The sequence below is a fragment of the Squalius cephalus genome, assembly GCF_949319135.1.
Source record: "Squalius cephalus genome assembly, chromosome: 13".
Lineage (NCBI taxonomy): Eukaryota > Metazoa > Chordata > Actinopteri > Cypriniformes > Leuciscidae > Squalius > Squalius cephalus.
The window spans coordinates 38,363,014-38,389,743 of record NC_137134.1 but is presented as its reverse complement, the minus strand read 5'-3'; the positions used below and the strand labels follow the sequence as shown (position 1 = coordinate 38,389,743).

The following is a 26,730-nucleotide window of genomic DNA, read 5'->3' as shown; positions in this document are numbered from 1 at the left end:
AAAAAGACTTCTGTAGAAGTTGAAGTACCAACTCAAGCTTTTTACTCAAGTAAAAGTGTAAAAGTACTGGTTTCAAAACTACTTAAAGTATAAAAGTAAAAGTAATGTAAGGAAAAAATGCCATTAAGGCATTATTATAAAGGAAGAATTATAAACATTCACTCTATGATGGTTAAAAATATTACATTTATTCACATCGCGAATCACATGCGTGCCAAACTGTGGAGCAGCTGATCCAGTCAAAAGTTTGGACACTCATTCTTCATCATTATTCTGAAATATGGACAGTAACGTGTAGAGTGATAGTACAGATATACCACAGATGTTTGGACTTACCCGCACAGAACCCCCAGAACCAGATTCAAGATGAAGAACGAGCCCAAGAGAATCAGAGTCACAAAATACAGCCAGGGCCACTCCATTCCAATCGCATCATTCACCTGTAGGAAGACAAGAGTCGGCTGTCGGATCCCTATCATAGTCCTTTATGTCAGTGGTTCCCAACCCTGGTCCTGGACTATCCCCACAGGACACAGTCTCCTTTATCTGACACACCTATTTCAGGTCTTGGAGTCTCTACTAAGGAGCTGACAAGTTGAATCAAGTGTGTACGGTTGGGGATCTGGGGGTACTGTTTGGGGTTCTGCATGACCGTGTTTGGGAACCACTGCTCAATAGGGGCTTTCGCACTGGAGGAACCTTCTGATAGCTCCTAGAACTGTTGGCGGAAGTTCCTGGATTTTGGCGTGTTCGCACTGCAGGAACTAGGAATGATTTTAGTTCTAGGAACTCCTTTTGGAGGAACTAATTTACTCCTACTTAAGAGTCTAAACCAGCGCTATAGAAACTACAGTGATGGTAGTGTTCGCTGATTGGCTGAACGCACGCTAGGGCTTGCATAGACTAGTCGAGTAGTCGATAGATCGACTACTTCAACCACTAGTCGACGCTGTCGGAAACAATCGACTACTCGAGCGTCCATTAAACATAAATTAATTAAAAATGGTGAACGTCACCAACAGACACCACGCGTCAGATGTGTGGAAGAATTTCATCAAGGATGACAAAAATATTGTAATTTGGCCAACTCTGCAAGAGGCCGTTCACATATTGCTTCTAAAAACGTGTGGAAAGCGCGCGCGGCCGTGCCGCTGTCTCCTACAAGCGCTTGCGCTCCCGTGGCGTCTGTCGTTGCTATGCAACCAAACTGTGCTCTACATGATGACGACGAAGAAGTATCATTCAGCAAAGGATTAATTTATTTCTAGCCCTTGCATTAGCTTTACTACTAGATATATTTCTGGAGATGAGAAGGAAAAACCCGCCTAGACAAACTAGCGCACCACGTCCGTTGCTTTCATTATGAGCGCGCTCGCCGCGCTCCTACATTTGAAATAACGACCTTGAGCGCGGAAAAGACGCGATATGTGAACGGCCCCTAGAAGCAGACGTCTGAAATGAAAGGCAAACGGCTATTTATTTGGCTTTAGACTGTTACATGAAAATTTAAAAATGAAATGTCATAATTATAATGTTTTGAGAGTTTACTTATGTAATTGTTGCATTAGGCTATGAATTAATAAATGTTTATTGATAAGATCTAGCTATTTCATGTCTTTTCATATACAGTAGCATAAACGACGAGTAGTCGAGTAACTCGAGTATTGTTTTGATAAGAAATCGACTAGCAGAAATCAGTAGTCGTGCAACCCCTACCGCACGCGAAACACCAGCACCGCCATTTTAAAAAAACATGGTGTAAACACACAGATTATAGCCTATATATTTACTCCAGAAACTAACTCTACGAACATGTAAAACAGTGATAGATGGACCTCTTAATCTCTTACGCTGAGGAGAAAATCCAACACAACTTTGAGGAGACCAAGAGAAACATGATTATGTATTTCTGCTCAGCAACACTGGACATCAAACACACGACATACGCTAATAACTGTTCATTACTGTCTACTTTCTATGTATAACAGTTCTATCTAATAACGTATTAGACAGGACTGTTAGACAGATTGTAAACTAATGAACAACTACTGAACAACCGTCAAAATAAAAGCCACAACAACAAGCACGTCACTTTAGAGTTCCTACTAGCAGTGCGAATGCAACCAGGAAAACGTTCCTAGGGGAAGCATTAGTTCTCAGGGAATTGACCTGGTGGCGAGTTCATATAACTACCCGGTGCGAAAGACCCTTATGTGTCACTGACCCAGTACAGAACATCGGTCCAGCCCTGAGTGGTGATGCACTGGTATACAGTGAGCATGGAGAAACCCAGATTGTCAAAGTGGGTTATGCCGTCATTTGGCCCGGGCCAACCACCACGGCACTCGGTTCCGTTAAGAGGGCAACGCCTGCCGTTACCAGCCTGAGCGCACGGAGCCGCACACTCGCCGTCCCCCGTGGCGATGATATCTGTGACATATATCAAAATAAAGACAAAATTTGCATTTATTGAAGGAAACACCAGTGCCTGCAAGATGACAAAAGGAATACATTTAGGTAAGTTTCGATGTTGGTTAACATCATCTATCTTGTATCATTTCTTACCTGTGCCGGTGTGGTAACATGTTTTATGCATTTTGCATTTGAAAAGCTCCAGGCCTATGATGGCATAGATGGTGACCATGAAGAAGACCAGCAGAGAGATGTGGAACAGGGGCAGCATGGACTTGAGAATGGAGCTCATCACCACCTGCAGGCCTGGAGGAGACATTACACTTTAACCAGCCAACTCAAAAAAATTAGAAAGGTGAGCAGAAGAAGGTGTTGTCACTTACTGGGGACCCCGGAGACGAGCCGCAGGGGCCGCAGGACTCTGAACGCTCGGAGGGCTTTCATGTCAAAGCCGCCCTTCTGTTCCACTGGCGCCTCGACACCGCTGATGTTATTGATGAAGTCCACCACAACTGTGAACAACCTAAGGGACGTCACACAGTAGGTGTTTGTGTACTTTGGGTGTTTTTGGCCATATTCAGGGAGTGGTGTGTATGTCTTACCCCATCGTCACAATGACAAAATCTAATATATTCCAGCAGTTGCGTAAATAAGCATCGGCATGAAAGAGTAATCCATACGCCACGATCTTCAGGAAGCATTCCATCGTGAATATGATGAGAAAAATGTACTCAAGACTCTCCTGTGAACGTACACACAGAAAATTGAGATGAATGGAGCTGTCAGCACACTTCAGTACAAACAACTGACTCAAGGTGTTTGGTGTCAATGGTTGCTTTTCCACTTCACAACTCTTTTGTTTTGACTTAGAATATCTGTCTTGACGTGTCTTTTTATATTCTGGGAACTTACACATGTTGGGTTTGGTGGGAACGTGGCAAAGAATTGCTAGAGCCTGACACTTTCCTCCGGTTTCAGTTGAGGCATTTTGAAAATAACCCAGACCCAGACGCTGAGAATTTTATAACCAACATGGCACCTACTGTTAGCTTGAAGCAGACACTGTGTGTTTCTACTGACATTTAGATGGATAGAGATAGATAGATAGATAGATAGATAGATAGATAGATAGATAGATAGATAGATAGATGCATAAGCTTCATCACAAAACAAAACTAGATGCAAGTTTATTACCATCCAAATGCTTTGATGTCGACCTGATTGCAAAACAAACAATCTGACAAATTGTATTACAGACCACAAAACCTTTCAGATAACACTGCAGTGATGAGAGAGCTCTGCGAGTGTGTGAGAGAGCATATAGTTGAAGTTTGTGTCTAATTTTAAAACGTCTACACATGCAGCGTCCCATAGGCATGCAGTCAAAGCACCTGCTTCTTTCAGTCACCTGAGTCAAGGTCACGCACGCTTACAAGGGTTTAGTGAGATGAATATCTGGCATTAGGTGTCAGCCATTCTGCCAGAAGATAGATTTTAACTAGCCACTTGTTCATTTAGGATATAGTTCAATCTTTTATAAGAACAGAATACAATATATAAATATGGAAACATTTAAATCACCCTATTTTAAGTTATTAAAAAGTTTTTAAACAGTCTACAGTGGGTGGAGTCTGTAAGGGGGTGGAGTCTATAAGTGTCTGTGAAGTCTTAGGTTGAGGTGTGTCTTAAGGTGGAGTCTACAGGTATTGGGGAGGGGTTTATATGTTGAGGGAGTGTATGAGGGCGTGGTCTATAGGTTGTCTTAGGTGTCTTGAGGTAGAGTCTACAGTAGAGGTCTGCAAGCCCGTCGGGTTCCGACAAAGCTCGACACGGTGAGTCCATTCAGGTCGGGCTCGGGCCATTTTATTTTATTTTTTTTACAGATTGGGCTCGGGTCAGACTCAGGCTCATTTAGCTTCTCTTCTTTCATCGTGCCCATAATATATGCGCAGAGCGCAGGCTACTGTATGAAATATTGTTATATTATAAATATGCAACGCAATATTTGCGATTACGCAAGTAACGCAACGCGCGTACAATGCATCAGGTGACAGTTGGCCCTGCAGAGCATCAGGGAGAAGTTGGAGCGTGGAGAGTTACTAAAAGTTCCCAATATTTCAGGAAAAGCTGCATTTTGAAAGAGTTTTGATTTGATTACCACAACAAACAATGAGCCTGAAGCCTTCAACAGTGGATGCTATTCTTTTTCCTTCACAACACTCGCGAATAAACAGCGAATGATGACCAACGTACATGTAGCCTACTCAGTTCAACGGATTTTTTTATTTATTATATTTTTATTTTTATTTAACGTTAGCCAGTTGGCGAAGAGTTCTTTGAAAAGTTCTTCAGTAAAGTTAGGGTAGAAAAAAAAAAAAAAAAAAGGTAGGCCGTAAATCTTTATTTACTGCTGGATCACATTTGGCTATATAGCCTAATATTCTCTACTGCATGCTTATGCTTCTCTCTAATGGACAGTCTGTATTAATATTTGTGGGCGGTGGTGGTAGATATGTTTGAGGCCTATAATAAAAGTTTACCACTTAGTGACGTGTGTATGTGTGTGTGTGTAGCAGAGACAGTGCGCATCAGAGAGAGCTTAAAGTGATATTGATGTTGGTCTCGGGTCGGGTTCGGGCTCAAACTTTGCAGACGTTGTCGGGCTGGAACCGGGTTAGGGCTTGATTTTTTGGCCCGTGCAGGGATCTAGTCTACAAGTATTGGGGAGGGGTTTATATGTTGAGGAGTGTATGAGGGCGGGGTCTATTGGTTGTCTTAGGTGTCTTAAGGTGGAGTCTACAGGTATTGGGGCGTAGTTTATATGTTGAGGAGTGTATGAGGGCGGGGTCTATAGGTTGTCTTAGGTGTCTTAAGGCGGCGTCTACAGGTATTGGGGCGTAGTTTATATGTTGAGGAGTGTATGAGGGCGGGGTCTATAGGTTGTCTTAGGTGTCTTAAGGTGGAGTCTACAGGTATTGGGGCGTAGTTTATATGTTGAGGAGTGTATGAGGGCGGGGTCTATAGGTTGTCTTAGGTGTCTTAAGGTGGAGTCTACAGGTATTGGGGCGTAGTTTATATGTTGAGGAGTGTATGAGGGCGGGGTCTATAGGTTGTCTTAGGTGTCTTAAGGTGGAGTCTACAGGTATTGGGGCGTTGTTTATATGTTGAAAGGTGTGTTGGACATCGGCTGCGGCTGGATGTAACCGATCGGCGAGAGTAGCCGCGTGCAGGCGGGGAGGAGCTGCAAACGGAGACCTGAAGTCGGACACTTTCTGGTTCCCATAGTGACCGCTCACGTGGTGTTTGCATACATTACCACAACTGAAGTGAAATAAATGCAATATTTGCCAAATAATACACAGATGTTTCAGAGACATTTTCATTCAATAGCCTACTTTATGTACAGCTTCATGCAGCGTCTGTTTGAACAAGAATAAAGTTAAACATAAGCTACTATCAATGAAGTGGAGTCTATGTTTTTTAATCAGTTTTAATTTGATAAACATGACACAATATAACATCGCAACTACATGAAAAGAGTGTTTACTGTTATAAAAAACTGATTTGTGAGCTTTAGAGGAACTAAAGGTGTTCGAATAAACACGAAACACATGTGATCATTGTCATGCGGTTAATCCGGCCAATCGGGGAACAGCTGTGTCGTCATCAGCCCTCGTGCAGCCGCTCTTGAGAGTTCTCCGGCTACTCTCCAATCGCTCTCGCGGTGCTTTGATGGCACACGTCACAGTCACGTGGCGTCGGCGCTGTATCAAGTCGGACAAAATTTTTTTAACTGGCATGCACTGCTTCAAGTCATCGGTCTGCGCAGAGCTGCATGAAGTCGAACAAGCCTGGAGTCTACAGGTATTGGGGAGGGGTTTATATGTTGAGGAGTGTATGAGGGTTGTGTCTTGTCTTAAGGCGGAGTCTACAGGTATTGGGGAGGGGTTTATATGTTGAGGGAGTGTATGAGGGCCGGGTCTATAGGTTGAGCATGTGTCTCAAGGCTGAGTCTACAGGTATTGGGGAGGGGTTTATGTGTTAAGGTTGTGAGTGAGGGTGGGGTCTATAGATTGAGCATGTGTCTTGAGGAGAGTCTACAGGTCTTGGGGAGGGGTTTATGTGTTAAGGTTGTGAGTGAGGGCGGGATCTATAGATTGAGCATGTGTCTTGAGGAGAGTCTACAGGTCTTGGGGAGGGGTTTATAAGGAGTATATGAGGGTGGGGTCTATAGGTTGAGCATGTGTCTTGAGGTGGAGTCTACAGGTATTGGGGAGGGGTTTATGTGTTAAGGTTGTGAGTGAGGGTGGGGTCTATAGATTGAGCATGTGTCTTGAGGAGAGTCTACAGGTCTTGGGGAGGGGTTTATGTGTTAAGGTTGTGAGTGAGGGCGGGATCTATAGATTGAGCATGTGTCTTGAGGAGAGTCTACAGGTCTTGGGGAGGGGTTTATAAGGAGTATATGAGGGTGGGGTCTATAGGTTGAGCATGTGTCTTGAGGCGAAGTCTACAGGTATTGGGGCGTAGTTAATAATGTTAAGAAGTATTAGGGCGGACTCTAATGGTTGTCTTAGGTGTCTTAAGGTGGAGTCTACAGGTATTGGGGAGGGGTTTATATGTTGAGAGTGTGTGTGAGGGCACATTCTATAGGTTGTCTTAGGTGTATTAAGATGGAGTCTTGTGTGTTCGCGTGTGAGAGAGAGACTCACTAGGTTGCTGTTGGTGTTATTCGTATCTTCCTCAGGCATTGGCATGAAAACGGCCAGAGCTACACAGTTTGCAAAGATGGTGAGGAGGATGATGATTTCAAACGGTCTGAGAGACACGTTCAGGAAAACTCACCAGCTTCTCTTAAAGTGAGAAATATATTCCTGCAGTGATGCGCAGTATAATAATGTGTGTTGTACCATAGTGATCTACATGACGTCTCAGTGTGTTGTTGTGTGTGCGCTAGCATTCTCTGAGCTTAGCATGTCTGTATTTAGTGAGCTGGAGGACAGAACAGCTGTTCTCTCAGAATATCAGAGCACTGCACTGAAACACTGACATTTACACACACACACTCATGACCAAATCAGCTCATTAGCGGTCTGTCATCTCACAGTCGCTTGCTGTGTTTGAACACTTCTTGTTGACTCTAGTAATGAATGACTTTTATGTACGCTTGTTTACTCATATGCAGCAATGAGATAAAACAGAGAGTAAATTAAGACGTCTGTTTAGTATATTACAATATGTCAGCAAATAGTCTAATTAAGTTGATGTTGAACTGAAACATAACTGAGAACTTCTTTAAGACCGCTGATCTATGAAAGACATTTTATTTTTGTTATATAATTTATTTTTTCCAATTTTTGCTACTTAATATATTTGTGGAAACTGATCAACTACCATTAATATGTTTGAGGTAATTTATTTTTTAAAAATTCGCAAAGACACATTTAATTGATCAAAAGTGACAGGAAAGATGTTACAAAATTTTAAATAAATGCTTTCAATTCATCAAAGAATCCTGAAAATAAAAATGTACCACGGTTTACATAAAGATATGCAGCAGCACATCTTACTTCAACATTGATAATAATCAGAACTGTTTCAAACCATCATATTTGAATGATGTCCGAAGGACCATGTGACACGGAAGACTGGAGTAATGATGCTGAAAATTACTTTTACGTACTTTAACAACATGCATTAAATGAACTGACATGTTTTAGTGACTCTGCACAAAAAACATTATTGTAATTAAAAACATTTTCTGAGTTGTTAAAGGATACTTCCACTCTACGATGTTGATGCAGGCCTTGCGGAAGGGGTTCTTCAGCGTGAGGAAGAGGAGGGATCGTGCGGGCCGCGGGTTTCCACCTGTGGCCTGGAGCTTCTTGAGTTTCTCTCTCTGCTTCCTCTTCAGCGTCTCTTCATCCATGATGAAGGAGGTCATGGGTGCTTCGCCACCGCCCTCCATGATCCAACCAGAAGCGAGCAGGAGGCGCGGGAATTCTGGAGATCAGGTACTCGGCTCAATAGTTCAGGATCTTCTCGAGACTCAAAAATTAAGTCTGTCTGTCTGAATCTCTTCCTCGCACTGTCTCTCTCTGCTCTTGTTTGGTTAGTACTGCAGCTGTCTGACTTAAAAAATAAATATAGACAATGCGTGTCACTCACATGCGTGTGTGTGTGTGTGTGTTAGGGGACAACAGAACATGACACAGTTATGGTCACAGAGAGATAGATGAAGAGGCAGGACATTAGCACAGTCATAACTTTGGAATGTTCTCATTGGCTTTTTCTGTTTGGGCTTTGTGACATCACTGAGGTGGCAAACCAATCAGCTCACAGATAAATCATGTGAAATTTGGTGTCACAGTTTTTTATGATTGTCCCAATGATTATTGTGTCTCAACAGTGCAAATGGGTGAACTGTCAATGTCATATTATATAATTATTATCATTATATTTATATATGGTTTATTAATTTTAATAATAATACACACACACACACATATATATATATATATATATATACATTCAAAATATAGATATATTAATATTCTATTTAAATTCTTTGAGGTTTTTAAGATCACAGTGTCATACATGTGTCAATGAACAGACATAAAACCTCAACACCAAAACCTGGAGAACAATACGGATGTCTAAGTGAAAACAATCTCATTCCAAGTATAATTTAAGGTTTATTTGAATTTAGGAAGTTTAAAATCACAGTACACATGATCACAGAGCGATCGCTGGGAGTTCAAGGTCAGAGACTGGCCGTCGTGTTGATTTCAAGGCTTTTTTGGGCGTCGTGACCCCTGCGCCCTCATGTCCCAGTCTGCAAAACACACTCTCAGTGGGAGACTTCACACAAGCAAACAGCAAAACGTTTAGCTCATCTAATGTTAATTGGGAAAGTGAGAGCTGAAACCATGTTGATGACCTGAGTCTGAGTAGTGAGTTTGATGTGAAACTCGAGGTCGGGGACCAGATCTGTTCTGTGGGGTGCGGACTGGATCGATTCCTTTCCTAGAGCTCCTCCTGTCCGATTTTAGGGGGAAATCGGATCTATTGGAGACGTCCAACAGATTATTTAGGCGAGCCGAAAGAACACCACAGACACAGTACAATCAACATGGGAAAATCTCAGTGTTTTGCCAGATGAGAAGTTTATCTATGTATCATCTTTCTACTCTTTCAAATTTCATGTTTATATCTCTTTTAATGCCTTTTATAACTGTTTTAATTTTACTTGCTTTTATTTTGATTATTTTAATTCCTTTCTGTGTAAAGCATTTTAAATGACCATAGTGTACGAAATGTGCTATATAAATAAACTGTCCTTGTCTTGCTAACTCATTTATCTAATTTCTGTAGATTTCATTGGTTTATTAAAGGCCAGACTTAATGAAACGTCTGACACATTTTTTTGATGTCTCTTTGTGAATTAGAAATTGTGGATTTGCATCAATAGGAGCTTTCGCACCGGAGGAACCTTCTCATAGTTCCTAGAACTATTGGCGGAAGTTCCCGGATTTTGGCGTGTTCGCACCGCAGGAACTAGGAACGGTTTTAGTTCTAGGAACTCCTTTTGGAGGAACTAATTTACTCCTCCTTCAGAGTCGGTCTAAACCAGCGCTATAGGAACTACAGTGACGTTAGTGTTCGCTGATTGGCCGAATGCACGCGAAACACCAGCACCGCCATTTAAACACACAGATTATAGCCTATATATTTACTCCAGAAACTAACTCTACGAACACGGAAAACAGTGATAGATGAAGCTCTTAATCTTTACGCTGAGGAGAAAGTCCAGCGCAACTTTGAGGAGATCAAGAGAATCATGATTATGTGTTTCTGCTCAGCAACACTGGACATCAAACACACGACATACACTAATAACTCTTCACTACTGTCTACTTTATATGTATAACAGTTCTACCTAATAACATATCACAGGACTGTTAGACAGAACTAATGAACATGGAGAATGTGAGCGCTGTGTGTTCAGTCGTTCTCAGCGCCGTCAAAATAAAAGTCGCAACAACAAGCTTGTCTTACGTCACTTCAGAGTTCCTACTGGCGCTGCGAACGCAACCAGGAAAACGTTCCTAAGCGAACCATTAGTTCTCGGGGAAACACCCTGGTGGCGAGTTCCTATAACTACCCAGTGCGAAAGCCCCTAATGAAACACATGCTAATATTTGAGAATCACTCAGAATCAAAGTTGGTGCATGATAAAAGTCGCTAGGATACAATGTTTTCTGAACGTCTTTAACTCCCAACAGACTCCTCGGAAGACGACTCGGAAATCGAAAGAGGCGACGCCGTTGCGTTCTCCTCCGCGCTGCCCGCGTTCTCCACCAGTTCCTGGAGGTATTTGATGTAGCGGATGGCCGCGCGCAGCGTCTCCACTTTGCTCAGCCGTTTGTCCGTGGTTGCGTTGGGCAGGTGGTCGCGTAGCTTGGCGTATCCCTGGTTCACGCACTTCACTCGCTGGCGTTCCCGCTCGTTGCGTTTCTGGATGAAGGCAGGCTCGAATGGGCATTCGTAGACGCCGAAGCTGCCGTGGAACGGCGGGAGATACGAGAGTAGTGACGCGCCGCCACAGTACGAGCCGTCGTAAACTCGCTGCTCAACGTGAGTCGGGTATAAGAACAGCGGTAGCGAGCGACCTAGCGGATCTGAGTGGACGTCATTCCCTCTGTAACCACCAGAGGGCGCACAGTACCTACTGCTCCTGCCCAAACGGCAATGAGACGCGTCCATTTTGAGGCGTGGAGTTGCTATTGGTGTCGTTCGTTCATAAATGAAAGCCAAGCCCGAGGAAGTTTATCTAAGACTGATGGATTAGCGTGCGTTTCCTGAAGCGAGGAAGCATCATCCTCTTCCCCGGTCTCAATGATAGACGCTCGGAAAACGGCTTCTGCTGCTCTTTGAAAGCCCTGTGAAGGATTTTGAGAGAGACAGACTTGAGTTTAGACCAGAAGACTTCAAACACACTCCAGATTAACTTAATAACCGTTTAGTCTGAGGTTCAAATACGCAGGATAAACCCGCGGCTGGTCCTTGCAATTAACACGGATTTGACATAAAATACTGGCGAAAAGACCCAAAACATGTGCAAACGTCTCTGGTTTCATGTGCTGTTGCATTCCAGATCGCCAAATAATCACACATTAGGTTTATTAACAGACATTTGAAGTTAAATAAAGTATGCTTGTAATGTGTTGGGCAAACATTAGCATGTTTCTGGCCTGAAGATACGGCAGTGTGTTGGAGATGAGGATGTGTAATCCGTCTCTAATTCACAACATTGTGTACAACACAAGAGTTACGGGATGTGCTAGACAGGAGCGGCCAGAACTCAAAATAAGCGCCGGATCTAATCCCTCTTTTTTGATTTAGAGACATATCTGCGCTTGTCTTGTGTGTATTTGAGCCCGAGGCGAATCATTAAATGATGTCTAATCTGTCTCTCAGTGGAATTCCCCTCGAATTAAGGAGAAAAATGATCAATGAAAACGTCATACAGCTACAAAGAAAACAATCCCGCACACTTCTTGTGCAAATGCTTGCGTTCATTAGTTATGACGCATTACGTTGAGTAAAACAAAGATCATTTTAAGTAAATCTGAGCGTGTAGCACAAAACTAAATTGTCTTTATTTTTCAGAAATGTATGAATATTAAACGATGCAAATATAAATCCTAAAAAAAATAACTTTACTGAAATAAGAAATTTGTAACAATTCTGAATGTATTTAACCAGTTATATGTAAATAAAAAGTAAGTTTTAGGCCTAAAACAAGAAAAGAAATCTCAGGATGTGGGTGTGTATATAACTTCACATAACTTCAATATTCCATAAATCAAATATATTCAAAGTAACATACATGCATATTAATGCATATAATACAAAGAAAAACTACTTTTAACACAAACTATATATAATAGCCAAAGGTTTAGAGAACAAACAAAGAAATATACACACACACACACACACACACACACACACACACACACACACACACTCAAATAAATAAATATATATAAATATATATGTCAATAATCACAAAAGCAGCATGCAGTGTATATATATATGCAATACATTTGTTATACTGTATATATACATATATATACTAATACTGTACAAACGGATCATTTAAATCTAAATGTACTGCAGTATTAAACTGTATTAGATATTAGACACAACATTAAAGCATCTTGTTCTGCACATCAACATCTCTTAAACGATTCACTCTTAAACTGCAGCTCGACTGATCTGTCGTTGTTTAGTCTTAAACTTTAAACTTGACCTGCACAAACTCGTCGTATTGTAATGTTTGCTGCGTTATTACAGACACAACCAGAGGAAGGATTGAAGGACAACGTACCTGAGGAACACACCTCTGCCGTGTGTGTCTTCACACTCCTGAGTGATGTTACAGGTGAGCTGCCAGTGCTTTACCTGTCGAGCCGCGGCCCGCCCTGTGTGTGTGTGTGCGTTCGTGTGTGTGTGTGTGTGTGTGTTTACGCTCTGACATGAACATTTCAAAGGCAGGATGAGCCTCAGGAAGTCGGCAGAGATGGATTTGTGTTTTGTGTTGAGTCTGAAATTACAGCGGGTGCAGAAAGGCTGTTTACTGACCTCAGATCTGTCATCCACACACTCAAGCACATTCAGCCTGGAATATCTTCAGTCCAGATTCACAGATGATGACGAGTGCTTCATATCCGCTTCTCTTCAAATGTAGATCACTGTATGAGTGTTTACAGTATCTCTCTCTCTCTCTCTCTCTCTCTCTCTCTCTCTCTCTCTCTCTCTCTCTCTCTCTCTCTCTCTCTCTCTCCTGTCTATCGGTCTATCTATCTATCTGTCTGTCTGTCTCTGTCTATCTATCTATCTATCTATCTGTCTATCTATCTATCTATCGGTCTATCTATCTATCTATCGGTCTGTCTATCTATCTGTCTGTCTGTCTATCTATCTATCTATCGGTCTATCTATCTATCTATCTGTCTGTCTATCTGTTTGTCTATCTATCTATCTATCTATCGGTCTGTCTATCTATCGGTCTATCTATCTATCTATCTGTCTGTCTATCTGTTTGTCTATCTATCTATCTGTCTGTCTGTCTATCTATCTATCTATCTATCTATCTATCTATCTATCTGTCTGTCTGTCTGTCTGTCTGTCTGTCTATCTATCTGTTTGTCTATCTATCTATCTATCTATCTATCTATCTATCTATCTATCTATCTATCTGTCTGTCTGTCTGTCTGTCTGTCTGTCTGTCTATTGTTTGATCATTCCATCCATCCATGTGTCTGTCTGTTTATCTGTCTCTATGTCGTTCTGTCTATCTGACTAAATCGGTCTTAATCTCCTGAACACACACACACACACACACACACACACACACACACACACACACACACACACACACACACACACACACACACATGTCTGGTTCACTATCTTTGTGGGGACTCTCCATAGACGTAATGGTTTTTATACCGTACAAACTGTACATTCTATCCCCTTACACTGCCCCTGCCCCTAAACCTACCCATCACACACACACACACACACACACACACACACTGCCCCTGCCCCTAAACCTGCCCATCACAGGAAACATTCTGCATTTTTACTTTCTCAAAACAACTCATCCTGTGTGATTTATAAGCCTTTAGAAAAGTGGGGACCGCTGGCTGGTCCCCACAATGTAGGTGATCTCAGGTTTTACTATTCTTATGGGGACATTTGGTCCCCACAGTGTAATATAAACAAGGGCACACATACACATACACACACACACACTCACACACACACACACACACACACACACACACTCAGGAATCACTCATCATCATGTTGACGTCAGCAGAGGAACATGAAGCTCTTCGGTTCGTTTCAACATCGCTGAGGTTCCAGACCTTCATCCAAACCTCTGTCATCATCATCTGTTCATCCCGATCCCGATCCGACTCCCAAAACACGGGAAAACAACCGTATCCAGTGACACAGCTGTATTACTTCAACTTTTATTTATTTATATAGCACATTTAATGGCAACGTTGTTGCCCAAAGTGCTTCACAGTTATGACTAAACACAATAATACATATATAAAACATTTCCCGAGCCTAGCCAATGAAGGCATGACCACACACTCTTAGACACACACACTCACACAACTGTATAGTGAGCACTGCAAAAAAGCTTTTCTTACTCAGTATTTTTATCGTGTTTCCAGTCCAAATAGCTAAATATTCTTAAATCAAGAGGCATTTACTAAAGTAGTAAAATTACAAGATGTTATGTCCTGTTTTCTGGGGAAATAAATCAAAATTAAGAGAGTTGTTGCTTAAAAAAATCTAAATTATCTGCCAATGGGGTCAGAAAAATAATCTTAAAATAATGTTAATTCACACAGAAACAAGATTATTTTTCTGACCCCATTGGCAGATAATTTAGATTTTTTTTAAAGCAACAACTCTCTTAATTTTGATTCTTATGGCATTTTACTACTTTAGTAAATGCATCTTGATTTAAGACAGGAAACAAGACAAATATACTAAGTAAGAAAATCATTTTTTTGTAGTGAGATCAGAGAAAGAAAACTAAAGAAAAATAATGTACAGAATACCCTTAACTAAAAGATAAGAGGCGTAAAAACCTCTATAGGTTTGAAGGGAAACGGATCCTGAAAGGTCAGTAATGTAATTTGGGGACATTAATTAAGAAGTGCTTTAAAAACATTAATAAATCTTATAATCGTTATGACGGTGTGAAGCACAGCCCACACTCACACACAAGTGTGTTTGCGAAACTTTGAAGGAGGATCGCGTTTAACCATCTCTCAGCAGCAGCGGATATGAACACACACACACACACACGGCCCTAAGCGCTAAACACTCAGCAACAATTAACACATCTCTGTGTGTGACAGAAATCATCTGACGTGATTATAACATCACCTCATTTCCACAGGTGCGAGTGTGTCCAGGTGTGTGTTCAGGAAAACGTGATGACACTGCGCCTGTCAGTGCTGTGTGTGTGTGTGTGTGTGTGTGTTACGGCTGTGTGTAGGATATACTGTATACAGCCTGTTGTTTTTAAAAACATTGGGCCCTATTTTAACGATCTGAAACGCAAGTGTCAAAGCGCAAGTAACTTTGTGGGCGGGTCTCGGGTGCTGTTGCTATTATACCGGCGGGATAAATGACTCTTGCGCCCGGCGCAAATCTAAAAGGGGTTGGTCTGAAGTAGCTTAATTATTCATAGGTGTGGTTTGGGCGTAACGTGAAATAAACCAATCAGAGCATCATCTCACATTCCCTTTAAGAGCAGACGCGCTTTTTCCTTGGCGGATTGCTATTATAACGGCGGATTTGCCAGGAGCGGTTCACAGCCGAGGAGACCGACGTTCCCGTCACGGCCGTAAAAGAGAGTGAAGTGACATTGAGGATGGAGAAACACACCCAAATTAGCTTCGGTTAAACAGGCATATAATGTGGGTAAATGTGTAAGCTAGATCTATGCTTTTATAATAAATTGTCCATCCATCCATCCATCGTTTGTAATAATATGATTTGCAAAAATGTGAACTGCTGCTTCTGTGTAGATTAGAGAATCAAAGTGTATGCGCGTTGTGCACGCTATACATTATGGTCAAGCATGCGCCCTTAAAATAGCATAATGAACAACGCGCAACGCGCCACTGACTTTAAACTAGTTTTTTTCTGGCCAGTGGCGCAATTGTTTTATGGAACAGCAAAATAGCACCAGGGATTGTTTGCGCCGGAACACGCCTCCTTTTTTGCGCTGAACCGCCTCCGGGAGCGCAAGTTCATTCCCTAGTTCAGCGACGTGCGTCTGTGGAGGGAAAAGCGCGCTTTGCGCGGGTGCAAAATAGGAATGAAACATGCGTCAATGTACAAAGTCAATTGCGCTGGGTGCGAGATAGGGCCCATTATGTTAAAAAGTAGTATGTCTGTAGTAAAAGTCTGTCTGTCTGTCTATATGTATATCTGTCTATCTGTCTGTCTATATGTCTGTCTGTCTGTCTGTCTGTCTATATGTCTGTCTATATGTCTGTCTGTCTGTCTGTCTGTCTATATGTCTGTCTGTCTGTCTGTCTATATGTATATCTGTCTATCTGTCTGTCTATATGTCTGTCTGTCTGTCTGTCTATATGTCTGTCTGTCTATATGTCTGTCTGTCTGACTGTCTGTCTATATGTCTGTCTGTCTATCTGTCTGTCTGTCTATATGTCTGTCTATCTGTCTGTCTGTCTGTCTGACTGTCTGTCTATATGTCTGTCTGTCTGACTGTCTGTCTATATGTCTGTCTATCTGTCTGTCTGTCTATATGTCTGTCTGTCTGACTGTCTATCTGTCTGTCTGTCTATATGTCTGTAGTAAAAGTCTGTCTGTCTGTCTATATGTATATCTGTCTGTCTATATGTCTGTCTGTCTGTCTGTCTGTCTGTCTATATGTCTGTCTGTCTGACTGTCTATCTGTCTGTCTGTCTATATGTCTGTCTGTCTGCCTGACTGTCTGTCTGTCTGTCTGTCTGTCTGTCTGACTGTCTATCTGTCTGTCTGTCTGCCTGACTGACTGTCTGTCTGTCTGTCTGTCTGTCTGTCTATATGTCTGTCTGTCTGTCTGTCTGTCTATATGTCTGTCTGTCTGTCTATATGTCTGTCTGTCTGTCTGTCTGTCTGTCTGTCTATATGTCTGTCTGTCTGACTGTCTATCTGTCTGTCTGTCTATATGTCTGTCTGTCTGCCTGACTGTCTGTCTGTCTGTCTGTCTATATGTCAAGTCAAGTCAAGTCAAGTTTATTTATATAGCGCTTTTCACAACATAGGTTGTATCAAAGCAGCTTCACAGTAATAAAACAATACATCAATGTTTGTTTCTAGTGGAACGTCCACGTTTGGTAATGCTGATCAATAGTATCGTTGATTGATTAATTAAATTAAATATTCCCAAATATCCCCAACTGAGCAAGCCAAAGGCAACAGTGGCAAGGAACCGAAAAACTCCATCAGGACCTAATGGAGAAAAAAAAAACCTTGGGAGAACCCGGGCTCAGTCAGGGACCAGTTCTCCTCTGGCGTTTATGAACTAGAGGCCGGATTTAACTGTAAGATTAAAAGTATTATATGAATGCCTGGCAGAAGAGATGCGTCTTTAATCTAGTTTTAAACTGGGAGAGCGAGTCTGAGCAACGAACAGTATCAGGAAGACTATTCCAGAGTTTTGGAGCTAAATGTGAAAATGCTCTCCCTCCTTTGGTGGATCTGGATATCCTAGGTATGACCAAAAGCCTCGAATTTAGTGACCTTAAAGAGCGCGATGGATTATAGGGCGATAGAAGATCGGTTAAATAGACTGGAGCTAAGCCGTTTAGGGCTTTATAAGTCAGTAGCAATACCTTGTAATTAATACAGGACTTTATAGGTAGCCAATGTAGTGATGATAAAATTGGTGTTATATGATCATATTTTCTTGATCTAGTAAGAACTCTAGCGGCGGCATTTTGGACTAACTGTAGCTTGTTTATTGAGGATGCAGGACAACCAGCTAATAAAGCATTACAGTAATCTAGACTCGAGGTCATGAATGCATGAACTAACTTTTCTGCATCAGAAACAGATAGCATGTTACGTAGCTTAGCAATGTTTCTAAGGTGGAAAAAGGCTGTTTTTGTAACATATGAAATGTGATTTTCAAAAGACAGGTTGCAGTCTAGTATAACACCCAGGTCTTTTACTGTAGAGGATAAAGTAACAGGACATCCTACGATGTTAAAGTTGTATTGTAAGAGGTTTTGTGGGTGGTTTTTTGAACCGATGATTAGTACCTCTGTCTTGTCTGGATTTAATAAAAGAAAATTGCGCGTCATCCAATCTTTTATATCTTTAACACACTCTGTCAATTTGGATAATTTAGCGTTTTCATCTGGCCGTGATGAAATATAGATTTGAGTGTCATCAGCATAATAATGGAAACTAATTCCATGTTTCCTTATAATATTTCCAAGTGGCAGCATATATATTGAGAATAATAGAGGGCCCAACACAGATCCCTGCGGCACTCCATAGTTTACTGGAGTTATGATCGATTTTTCTCCATCTAAATAAACAAAATGGTAGCGGTCAGATAAATACGATCTAAACCAGCTTAGTGCTTGTCCTTGAACACCAGTATAATTTTGTAGTCGATCTAAGAGTATTGTATGATCTATAGTATCGAAATGTCTGTCTGTCTATATGTCTGTCTGTCTGTCTGTCTATATGTCTGTCTGTCTGTCTGACTGTCTGTCTGTCTGTCTGTCTATATGTCTGTCTGTCTGTCTATATGTCTGTCTGTCTGTCTGTCTGTCTGTCTGTCTATATGTCTGTCTGTCTATATGTCTGTCTGTCTGTCTATATGTCTGTCTGTCTATATGTCTGACTGTCTGACTGTCTGTCTATATGTCTGTCTGTCTGTCTATATGTCTGTCTATATGTCTGTCTGTCTGTCTGTCTGTCTATATGTCTGTCTGTCTGACTGTCTGTCTATATGTCTGTCTGTCTGTCTATATGTCTGTCTGTCTATATGTCTGTCTGACTGTCTGTCTGTCTGTCTATATGTCTGTCTGTCTATATGTCTGTCTGTCTGTCTGTCTGTCTGTCTATATGTCTGTCTGACTGTCTGTCTATATGTCTGTCTGTCTGTCTATATGTCTGTCTGTCTGTCTATATGTCTGTCTGACTGTCTGTCTATATGTCTGTCTGTCTATATGTCTGTCTGTCTATATGTCTGTCTGACTGTCTATATGTATGTCTGTCTGTCTATATGTCTGTCTGTCTATATGTCTGTCTGTCTGTCTATATGTCTGTCTGTCTATATGTCTGTCTGTCTGTCTATATGTCTGTCTGTCTGTCTATATGTCTGTCTGACTGTCTGTCTATATGTCTGTCTGTCTGTCTGTCTATATGTCTGTCTGTCTATATGTCTGTCTGACTGTCTATATGTCTGTCTGACTGTCTGTCTATATGTCTGTCTGTCTATATGTCTATATGTCTGTCTGTCTGTCTGTCTGTCTATATGTTTGTCTGTCTGTCTATATGTCTGTCTGTCTGTCTATATGTCTGTCTGTCTGTCTATATGTCTGTCTGACTGTCTGTCTATATGTCTGTCTGTCTGTCTGTCTATATGTCTGTCTGTCTATATGTCTATATGTCTGTCTGTCTGTCTGTCTATATGTCTGTCTGTCTGTCTATATGTCTGTCTGTCTGTCTATAGTTCTGTCTGTCTGTCTATATGTCTGTCTGACTGTCTGTCTATATGTCTGTCTGTCTGTCTATATGTCTGTCTATATGTCTGTCTGTCTGTCTGTCTGTCTATATGTCTGTCTGTCTGACTGTCTGTCTATATGTCTGTCTGTCTGTCTATATGTCTGTCTGTCTGTCTGTCTATATGTCTGTCTGTCTATATGTCTGTCTGACTGTCTGTCTATATGTCTGTCTGTCTATATGTCTGTCTGTCTATATGTCTGTCTGTCTGTCTGTCTATATGTCTGTCTGACTGTCTGTCTATATGTCTGTCTGTCTATCTGTCTGTCTATATGTCTGTCTGTCTATTTGTCTGTCTGTCTGTCTGTCTATATGTCTGTCTGTCTATATGTCTGTCTGTCTGTCTGTCCGTCTGTCTGTCTGTCTGTCTATATGTCTGTCTGTCTATATGTCTGTCTGTCTGTCTGACTGTCTGACTGTCTGTCTGTCTGTTAAAACACTTTTTTTTAACAAACGTTGGACAAATGTATGTATGTTTCAATGAGTAATCATGTTAAATAATACTGACCAAAATAATCTCAGTAGTGACCGTATAGCCCTAGTAAACACACCTTGTGTGTCAGGAGCAGCACACACACACACACACATCTCAGGTCCACAGACAGGGGGCGCCAGAGTTCAGTAAACACACACAGGATGTGGACACACTTGCCGAGAGAATGAAGGAGAGCAGAAAATAAGAGAGTAAAGTGATCAGGTTTGAAACATGGCGCTGAGAGCGGCTCTGCTGAAGAGCATCTGGTACGCCTTCACGTCCCTGGACACCGAAGACAGCGGCAAAGTGTCCAAATCACAGCTCAAGGTGAGACAGATGTGTGTGTGTGAGAGAGAGAGAGAGAGAGAGACAGGTGTTTGACTGTGCATGTATGTGTGTGTGTGTGTGTGTGTGTGTGTGTGTGTGTGTGTGTGTGTGTGTGTGTGTGTGTGTGTGTGTGTGTGTGTCTGTTGTAGACTTGCCAAACCATAGTATCTCCAGAAGTGTACTAAATCTCACTTTAGTGATGTCTACAGAGTAAAAAGTGATTGATAAAGTGAATAATTCAATCATATGGATGTAATATTTACCGTACTTCTAATATCACCTTTCTGTATTATATGCAAATGTTGTATACGATAGTGTTTTCCAGTGCGCACGTAATGTTTCCACTCAGTACATCAGAGTATGAGGCTGTAAAGTGACTGAAGTTTTGGTCTATAGTTCAGTATCATGACTAATCCTCGTTGAGATATCTGGAGTGTGTGAAACTGCTGTTCTAGTTAATCTGACTCACGCTCTGTGGCTTAGACAGATTGGTATCAAACAAAAGCTGCAGTCAGACTCTCTCTCTCTTTCTCTCTGTGTGTGTGTGTGTGTGTGTGTGTGTGTGTGTGTGTGCACAGGTTTTGTCTCATAACCTTCACAGTGTGTTGCGGATTCCTCACGATCCGGCGGCCCTAGAGAGACACTTCAGCGACGATGACGACGGCCCCGTATCCAGTCAGGGGTACATGCCTTACCTCAACCAGTTCATACTGGACAAGGTACCGAAACACACACTGGTTCAACACTCATGAGACTTGAGTTACGATTCACTGAACGACCAACTTTGTCTCGGATGTTTATCCTAAAATTAGTCTATTAAGTGTTTAGGGCTATAAAAACAGTGTGGAGAAACACACATACACACACACACACACACACACACACACACACACACACACACACACACACACACACACACACACACACACACACACACACTCTCAAAGAGCCTCATTCAACACTCGTGACCAGTGTTGGGGAAAGTTGTTTGCAGAAGTAATGCATTACAATATTGCGTTACTCCCTTAAGAAGTAACTAATTGCATTACTTAGTGATGCGTTACGTTACTTTTGCGTTACTTTTTTCCCACCTGGGCTGGACTTGGTTTTTTATAAACAAAATGTATATTTTTAGTTAAATTTAAAGACCCTTTCACACCAAAAGTGTAATAATAATCCTTAGGCTGAAGGAAATGTAGATTCACGTGTGTACAGTAGAGGTAGAGTACAGTAGAGATAGAGTACAGTAGTGTGCAGTAGAGGTAGAGTACAGTAGAGGTAGAGTACAGTAGTGTACAGTAGAGAGAGTAGAGTGGTGTACAGTAGAGATAGAGTACAGTAGAGTACAGTAGAGGTAGAGTACAGTAGTGTACAGTAGAGGTAGAGTACAGTAGTGTACAGTAGAGATAGAGTACAGTAGTACAGTAGAGATAGAGTACAGTAGAGGTAGAGTACAGTAGTGTACAGTAGAGATAGAGTACAGTAGAGTACAGTAGAGGTAGAGGTAGAGTACAGTAGTGTACAGTATAGGTAGAGCACAGTAGAGGTAGAGTACAGTGGTGTGCAGTAGAGATAGAGTACAGTAGAGTACAGTAGAGGTAGAGTACAGTAGTGTACAGTAGAGATAGAGTACAGTAGTGTACCGTAGAGGTAGAGTACAGTAGAGGTAGAGTACAGTACAGTAGAGATAGAGTACAGTAGAGTACAGTAGAGGTAGAGTACAGTGGTGTACAGTAGAGATAGAGTACAGTAGTGTACCGTAGAGGTAGAGTACAGTAGAGGTAGAGTACAGTAGTGTACAGTAGAGGTAGAGTACAGTAGAGAGAGTACAGTAGAGATAGAGTACAGTACAGTAGAGATAGAGTAGAGTACAGTAGAGGTAGAGTACAGTGGTGTACAGTAGAGATAGAGTACAGTTGTGTACCGTAGAGGTAGAGTACAGTAGAGGTAGAGTACAGTAGTGTACAGTAGAGGTAGAGTACAGTAGAGGTAGAGTACAGTAGTGTACAGTAGAGAGAGTAGAGTAGTGTACAGTAGAGATAGAGTACAGTAGTGTACAGTAGAGAGAGTAGTGTACAGTAGAGATAGAGTACAGTAGAGGTAGAGTACAGTAGTGTACAGTAGAGATAGAGTACAGTAATGTTCGGTAGAGATAGAGTACAGCAGTGTACAGTGGAGATATAGTACAGTAGTGAACAGTAGAGATATAGTACAGTAGTGTACAGTAGAGATATAGTACAGTAGTGTACAGTAGAGATGGTACAGTAGAGTACAGTAGAGGTAGAGTACAGTAGTGTACAGTAGAGAGAGTAGAGTAGTGTACAGTAGAGATAGAGTACAGTAGAGATAGAGTAGAGTGGTGTACAGTAGAGATAGAGTACAGTAGAGATAGAGTACAGCAGTGCACAGTAGAGATAGAGTACAGTAGTGTACAGTAGAGGTAGAGTACAGTAGAGTACAGCAGAGATAGAGTACAGTAGTGTACAGTAGATATAGAGTACAGTAGTGTACAGTAGAGATAGAGTACAGCAGAGTACAGTAGAGGTAGAGTACAGTAGTGTACAGAAGAGAGAGTAGAGTAGTGTACAGTAGAGATAGAAGACAGTAGAGTACAGTAGAGGTAGAGTACAGTAGTGTACAGTAGAGATAGAGTACAGCAGTGTACAGTAGAGGTAGAGTACAGTAGAGATAGAGTACAGTAGTGTACCGTAGCGATAGAGTACAGTAGTGTACCGTAGAGATGGAGTACGGTGGTGTACAGTAGAGATAGAGTACAGCAGAGTACAGTAGAGGTAGAGTACAGTAGTGTACTGTAGAGATTGAGTACGGTGGTGTACAGTAGAGATAGAGTACAGTAGAGTACAGTAGAGATAGAGCATAGTAGAGATATTGTACGGTGGTGTACAGTAGAGATAGAGTACAGTAGAGTACAGTAGAGATAGAGTACAGTAGAGATATAGTACAGAAGTGTACAGTGGAGATAGAGTACAGTAGAGTACAGTAGAGAGAGAGTACAGTAGAGTACAGTAGAGAGAGTACAGTAGAGTACAGTGGAGATAGAGTACAGTAGTGTACAGTAGAGGTAGAGTACAGTGGAGATAGAGTACAGTGGAGTACAGTAGAGATAGAGTACAGTAGAGTACAGTGGAGATAGAGTACAGTAGAGATATAGTACAGTAGTGTACAGTGGAGATAGAGTACAGTGGAGTACAGTGGAGATAGAGTACAGTAGTGTACAGTAGAGGTAGAGTACAGTAGAGATAGAGTACAGTGGTGTACAGTGGAGATAGAGTACAGTAGAGTACAGTAGAGATAGAGTACAGTAGAGATAGAGCACAGTAGAGATAGAGTACAGTAGAGATAGAGTACAGTAGAGTACAGTAGAGATAGAGTACTGTAGAGAGAGAGAGAGAGTACAGTAGAGTACAGTGGAGATAGAGTACAGTAGTGTACAGTAGAGATAGAGTACAGTAGAGTACAGTAGAGATAGAGCACAGTGGAGATAGAGTACAGTAGAGTAGAGTGGAGATAGAGTACAGTAGAGTACAGTAGAGTACAGTAGAGAGAGTACAGTAGAGTACAGTAGAGAGAGAGAGTACAGTAGAGTACAGTGGAGATAGAGTACAGTAGAGTACAGTGGAGATAGAGTACAGTAGATAGAGTACAGTAGAGTACAGTAGAGAGAGAGAGTACAGTAGAGTACAGTGGAGATAGAGTACAGTAGAGTACAGTAGAGAGAGAGTACAGTAGAGTATACTATTAGACGTCTTTTAAATGCAAAATTGCTTTCTGGGATGGGATGGAAACATTTCTTTATTCGCAAGTGTTTTACTCGATGTTCCAATTTAAATTTGCAACTTTGTATAGAAACATAGCGAAAATATTTAAGATGGTGTTGCGTTTGCTGTGTGGTCAGGTGACGGAGGGGACGTTCGTTAAAGAAGAAGTCGATGAGCTTTGCTGGACTCTGTGTTCCAAGAAAAACTACCGTCCCAACACGCTCCGGGTTCTGACCAATCAGGACGCTCTCCGGCTCTGGTGTCTCTTCAACTTTCTGGCGGACGACAAATACCCCCTCGCTCTCGTGCCGGAGGAGGTGAGCTGACACACGTCTCCAGCTCCAACCGAACACAGATCCATCATTAGCTGGTCCAGGGTGGTCTTCCTCGCTGCTAAACTCCTAAACCCCTAAACACATACAAACACACTCACACACACACACACACACTCACACTCACACACACACACACACACACACACACACACACACACACACACACACACACACACACACACACACACACACACACACTCACTCACTCACACACTCACTCACACACACACACACACACACACACACACACAGACTTGTATAGTTTTGATTTAAATATAGTTATGTATTTATTTACATTTGAATACATTTAAAATATATATAAAAAAATCATATATATTTATGTAAATGAGCTCATATAGATACAAAAAATATAAAAATATATAAAAATATAAAAACAATTACCTCATGTACTGAATAAGTAATTTGTAATCCTTTTTACAACCATTTAGCATTAAACGTTTCAATGTTATTAAATGTTTTTTAGTGTTAAAATTTAAATGTAAATATAAACCCATGTTTCATATATATTTATATTTATAAAAAAAGTATTTTACAATTTTTAACCTTTTTACAACCATTTAGCGTTAAATGTTGTTTCACTGTTTTTTTTTCTTTTTTCGATGTTATAATGTAAATATAATAATATATTTATTTTAGTGCTGTCTTATCAATTAATTGCGATTAATTACATCTAACATAAACGTTTGTATATATATATATATATATAATATATATATGCACACACATATTTTCAAACTTTCATGTTAGATGCAATTAATCACGATTAATCGATAAGACAGCACTAATTAATTTATATATATGTAAGTGTGTGTGTGTGTGTATTATATAAACACAAAATTTTATGTTTGTGCAATTAATCGCGATTAATCGATTTGACAGCACTAAAAAATATACATTAAAATAAAGAAGTATTTAGTTAACATTGTTAGGCTTTTAACAACCATTCAGCGTATATTCATTATTAAACATTGTTTCAGTGGGGACGTGTTTTGCTAATGCTTCATGGTTTCCTCTGGGATGTTTGTGGTGTGACCCGGTCAGGCGGAGTACCTGCTGAGGAAGGTGAGCAGTGTGATGACGGTGGAGCTGAGCTGTGTGGAGCTGGAGGAGCTGCAGTCGCGCGACGCTCTGAGCGTGTGGGAGTTCCTGGAGCTGGTGAACGCGGCGGCCGCTAGCCGAGACGCCGACGCCGAGAGCCTGTCCATGGCCGTGGAGAAGGTGTATCGAGAGATGGTGGGGAACGTGCTGAAAGAGGTGCGCTGATGTCACTTCCTCTGTCTGATGTGGAAGAATGGGCACCGAAACCCGGTGCCAAAAGGGGCTCTGCAAAATAGAGCAAAAAAAGGCAACATCAGGGGCTTTCGCTCCGGAGGAACCTTCTCATAGTTCCTAGAACTATTGGCGGAAGTTCCCGGATTCTGGCGTGTTCGCACCGCAGGAACTAGGAACGATTTTAGTTCTAGGAACTCCTTTTGGAGGAACTAATTTACTCCTACTTCAGAGTCGGTCTAAACCAGCGCTATAGGAACTACAATGACGTTAGTGTTCGCTGATTGGCCGAACGCACGCAAAACACCAGCACCGCCATTTAAACACACAGATTATAGCCTATATATTTACTCCAGAAACTAACTCTACTACGCCCGTGTGACGCGTGTGTTTTAAAATAGATGTCTATTTGTACTAATAATATTTGTAATTATTTTTACGCACCTGTGCACCTGGACACATTCCTTGTACATTGGTTTCAGGGTTACCTGTGGAAGAAGGGACACCTGCGCAGGAACTGGACCGAGCGCTGGTTCTGCCTGAAGCCCGGATCCCTCTCGTACTACGCCAGCGAGGACGGGAAGGAGTGTAAGGGTGTCATCGAGATGGACCAGAACTGCTGTGTGGAGGTACGGCCAGTGTTTCATTTATAAGTTAATAATCGCCGGATCAGAAACAGCACTGTGACCGACACTGACCACACAACTCAAGTTTTCCCGGAACATAAAAATCCATCATAAACAGTGACGGCACGAGCATCATT

The 26,730-nt window shown here is 41.5% G+C and overlaps 2 protein-coding genes across 5 annotated transcripts in view; one reads left to right on the top strand and one right to left on the bottom strand.

Annotated features, from left to right (window-relative positions):
- The window catches only part of cacna1sa (calcium channel, voltage-dependent, L type, alpha 1S subunit, a), a 41,866-nt gene extending 33,321 nt beyond the window's left edge, over nucleotides 1-8,545 (bottom strand). For both annotated transcript variants that reach the window (XM_079891076.1, XM_079891077.1), the window contains exons 1-7: nucleotides 8,190-8,545; nucleotides 7,122-7,227; nucleotides 3,015-3,154; nucleotides 2,796-2,935; nucleotides 2,566-2,718; nucleotides 2,225-2,430; nucleotides 337-440 (exon numbers count right to left, since the gene is read on the bottom strand). In XM_079891076.1, coding sequence (XP_079747202.1) covers nucleotides 337-440; nucleotides 2,225-2,430; nucleotides 2,566-2,718; nucleotides 2,796-2,935; nucleotides 3,015-3,154; nucleotides 7,122-7,227; nucleotides 8,190-8,377 — 1,037 coding nt within the window. In that variant the 5' untranslated portion in view covers nucleotides 8,378-8,545. The remainder of the gene's footprint in view (nucleotides 1-336; nucleotides 441-2,224; nucleotides 2,431-2,565; nucleotides 2,719-2,795; nucleotides 2,936-3,014; nucleotides 3,155-7,121; nucleotides 7,228-8,189) is intronic.
- def6b (DEF6 guanine nucleotide exchange factor b) overlaps nucleotides 8,353-26,730 on the top strand; it is a 30,648-nt gene continuing 12,270 nt past the window's right edge. For 2 of the 3 annotated variants that reach the window (XM_079891084.1, XM_079891082.1), the window contains exons 1-7: nucleotides 8,353-8,423; nucleotides 12,769-12,856; nucleotides 20,355-20,563; nucleotides 21,142-21,282; nucleotides 24,480-24,659; nucleotides 25,740-25,952; nucleotides 26,450-26,596. In XM_079891084.1, coding sequence (XP_079747210.1) covers nucleotides 20,468-20,563; nucleotides 21,142-21,282; nucleotides 24,480-24,659; nucleotides 25,740-25,952; nucleotides 26,450-26,596 — 777 coding nt within the window. In that variant the 5' untranslated portion in view covers nucleotides 8,353-8,423; nucleotides 12,769-12,856; nucleotides 20,355-20,467. Of the gene's footprint in view, nucleotides 8,424-12,768; nucleotides 12,857-20,210; nucleotides 20,564-21,141; nucleotides 21,283-24,479; nucleotides 24,660-25,739; nucleotides 25,953-26,449; nucleotides 26,597-26,730 lie in introns of those variants that run through there. The other variant, XM_079891083.1, reaches the window with a different exon arrangement.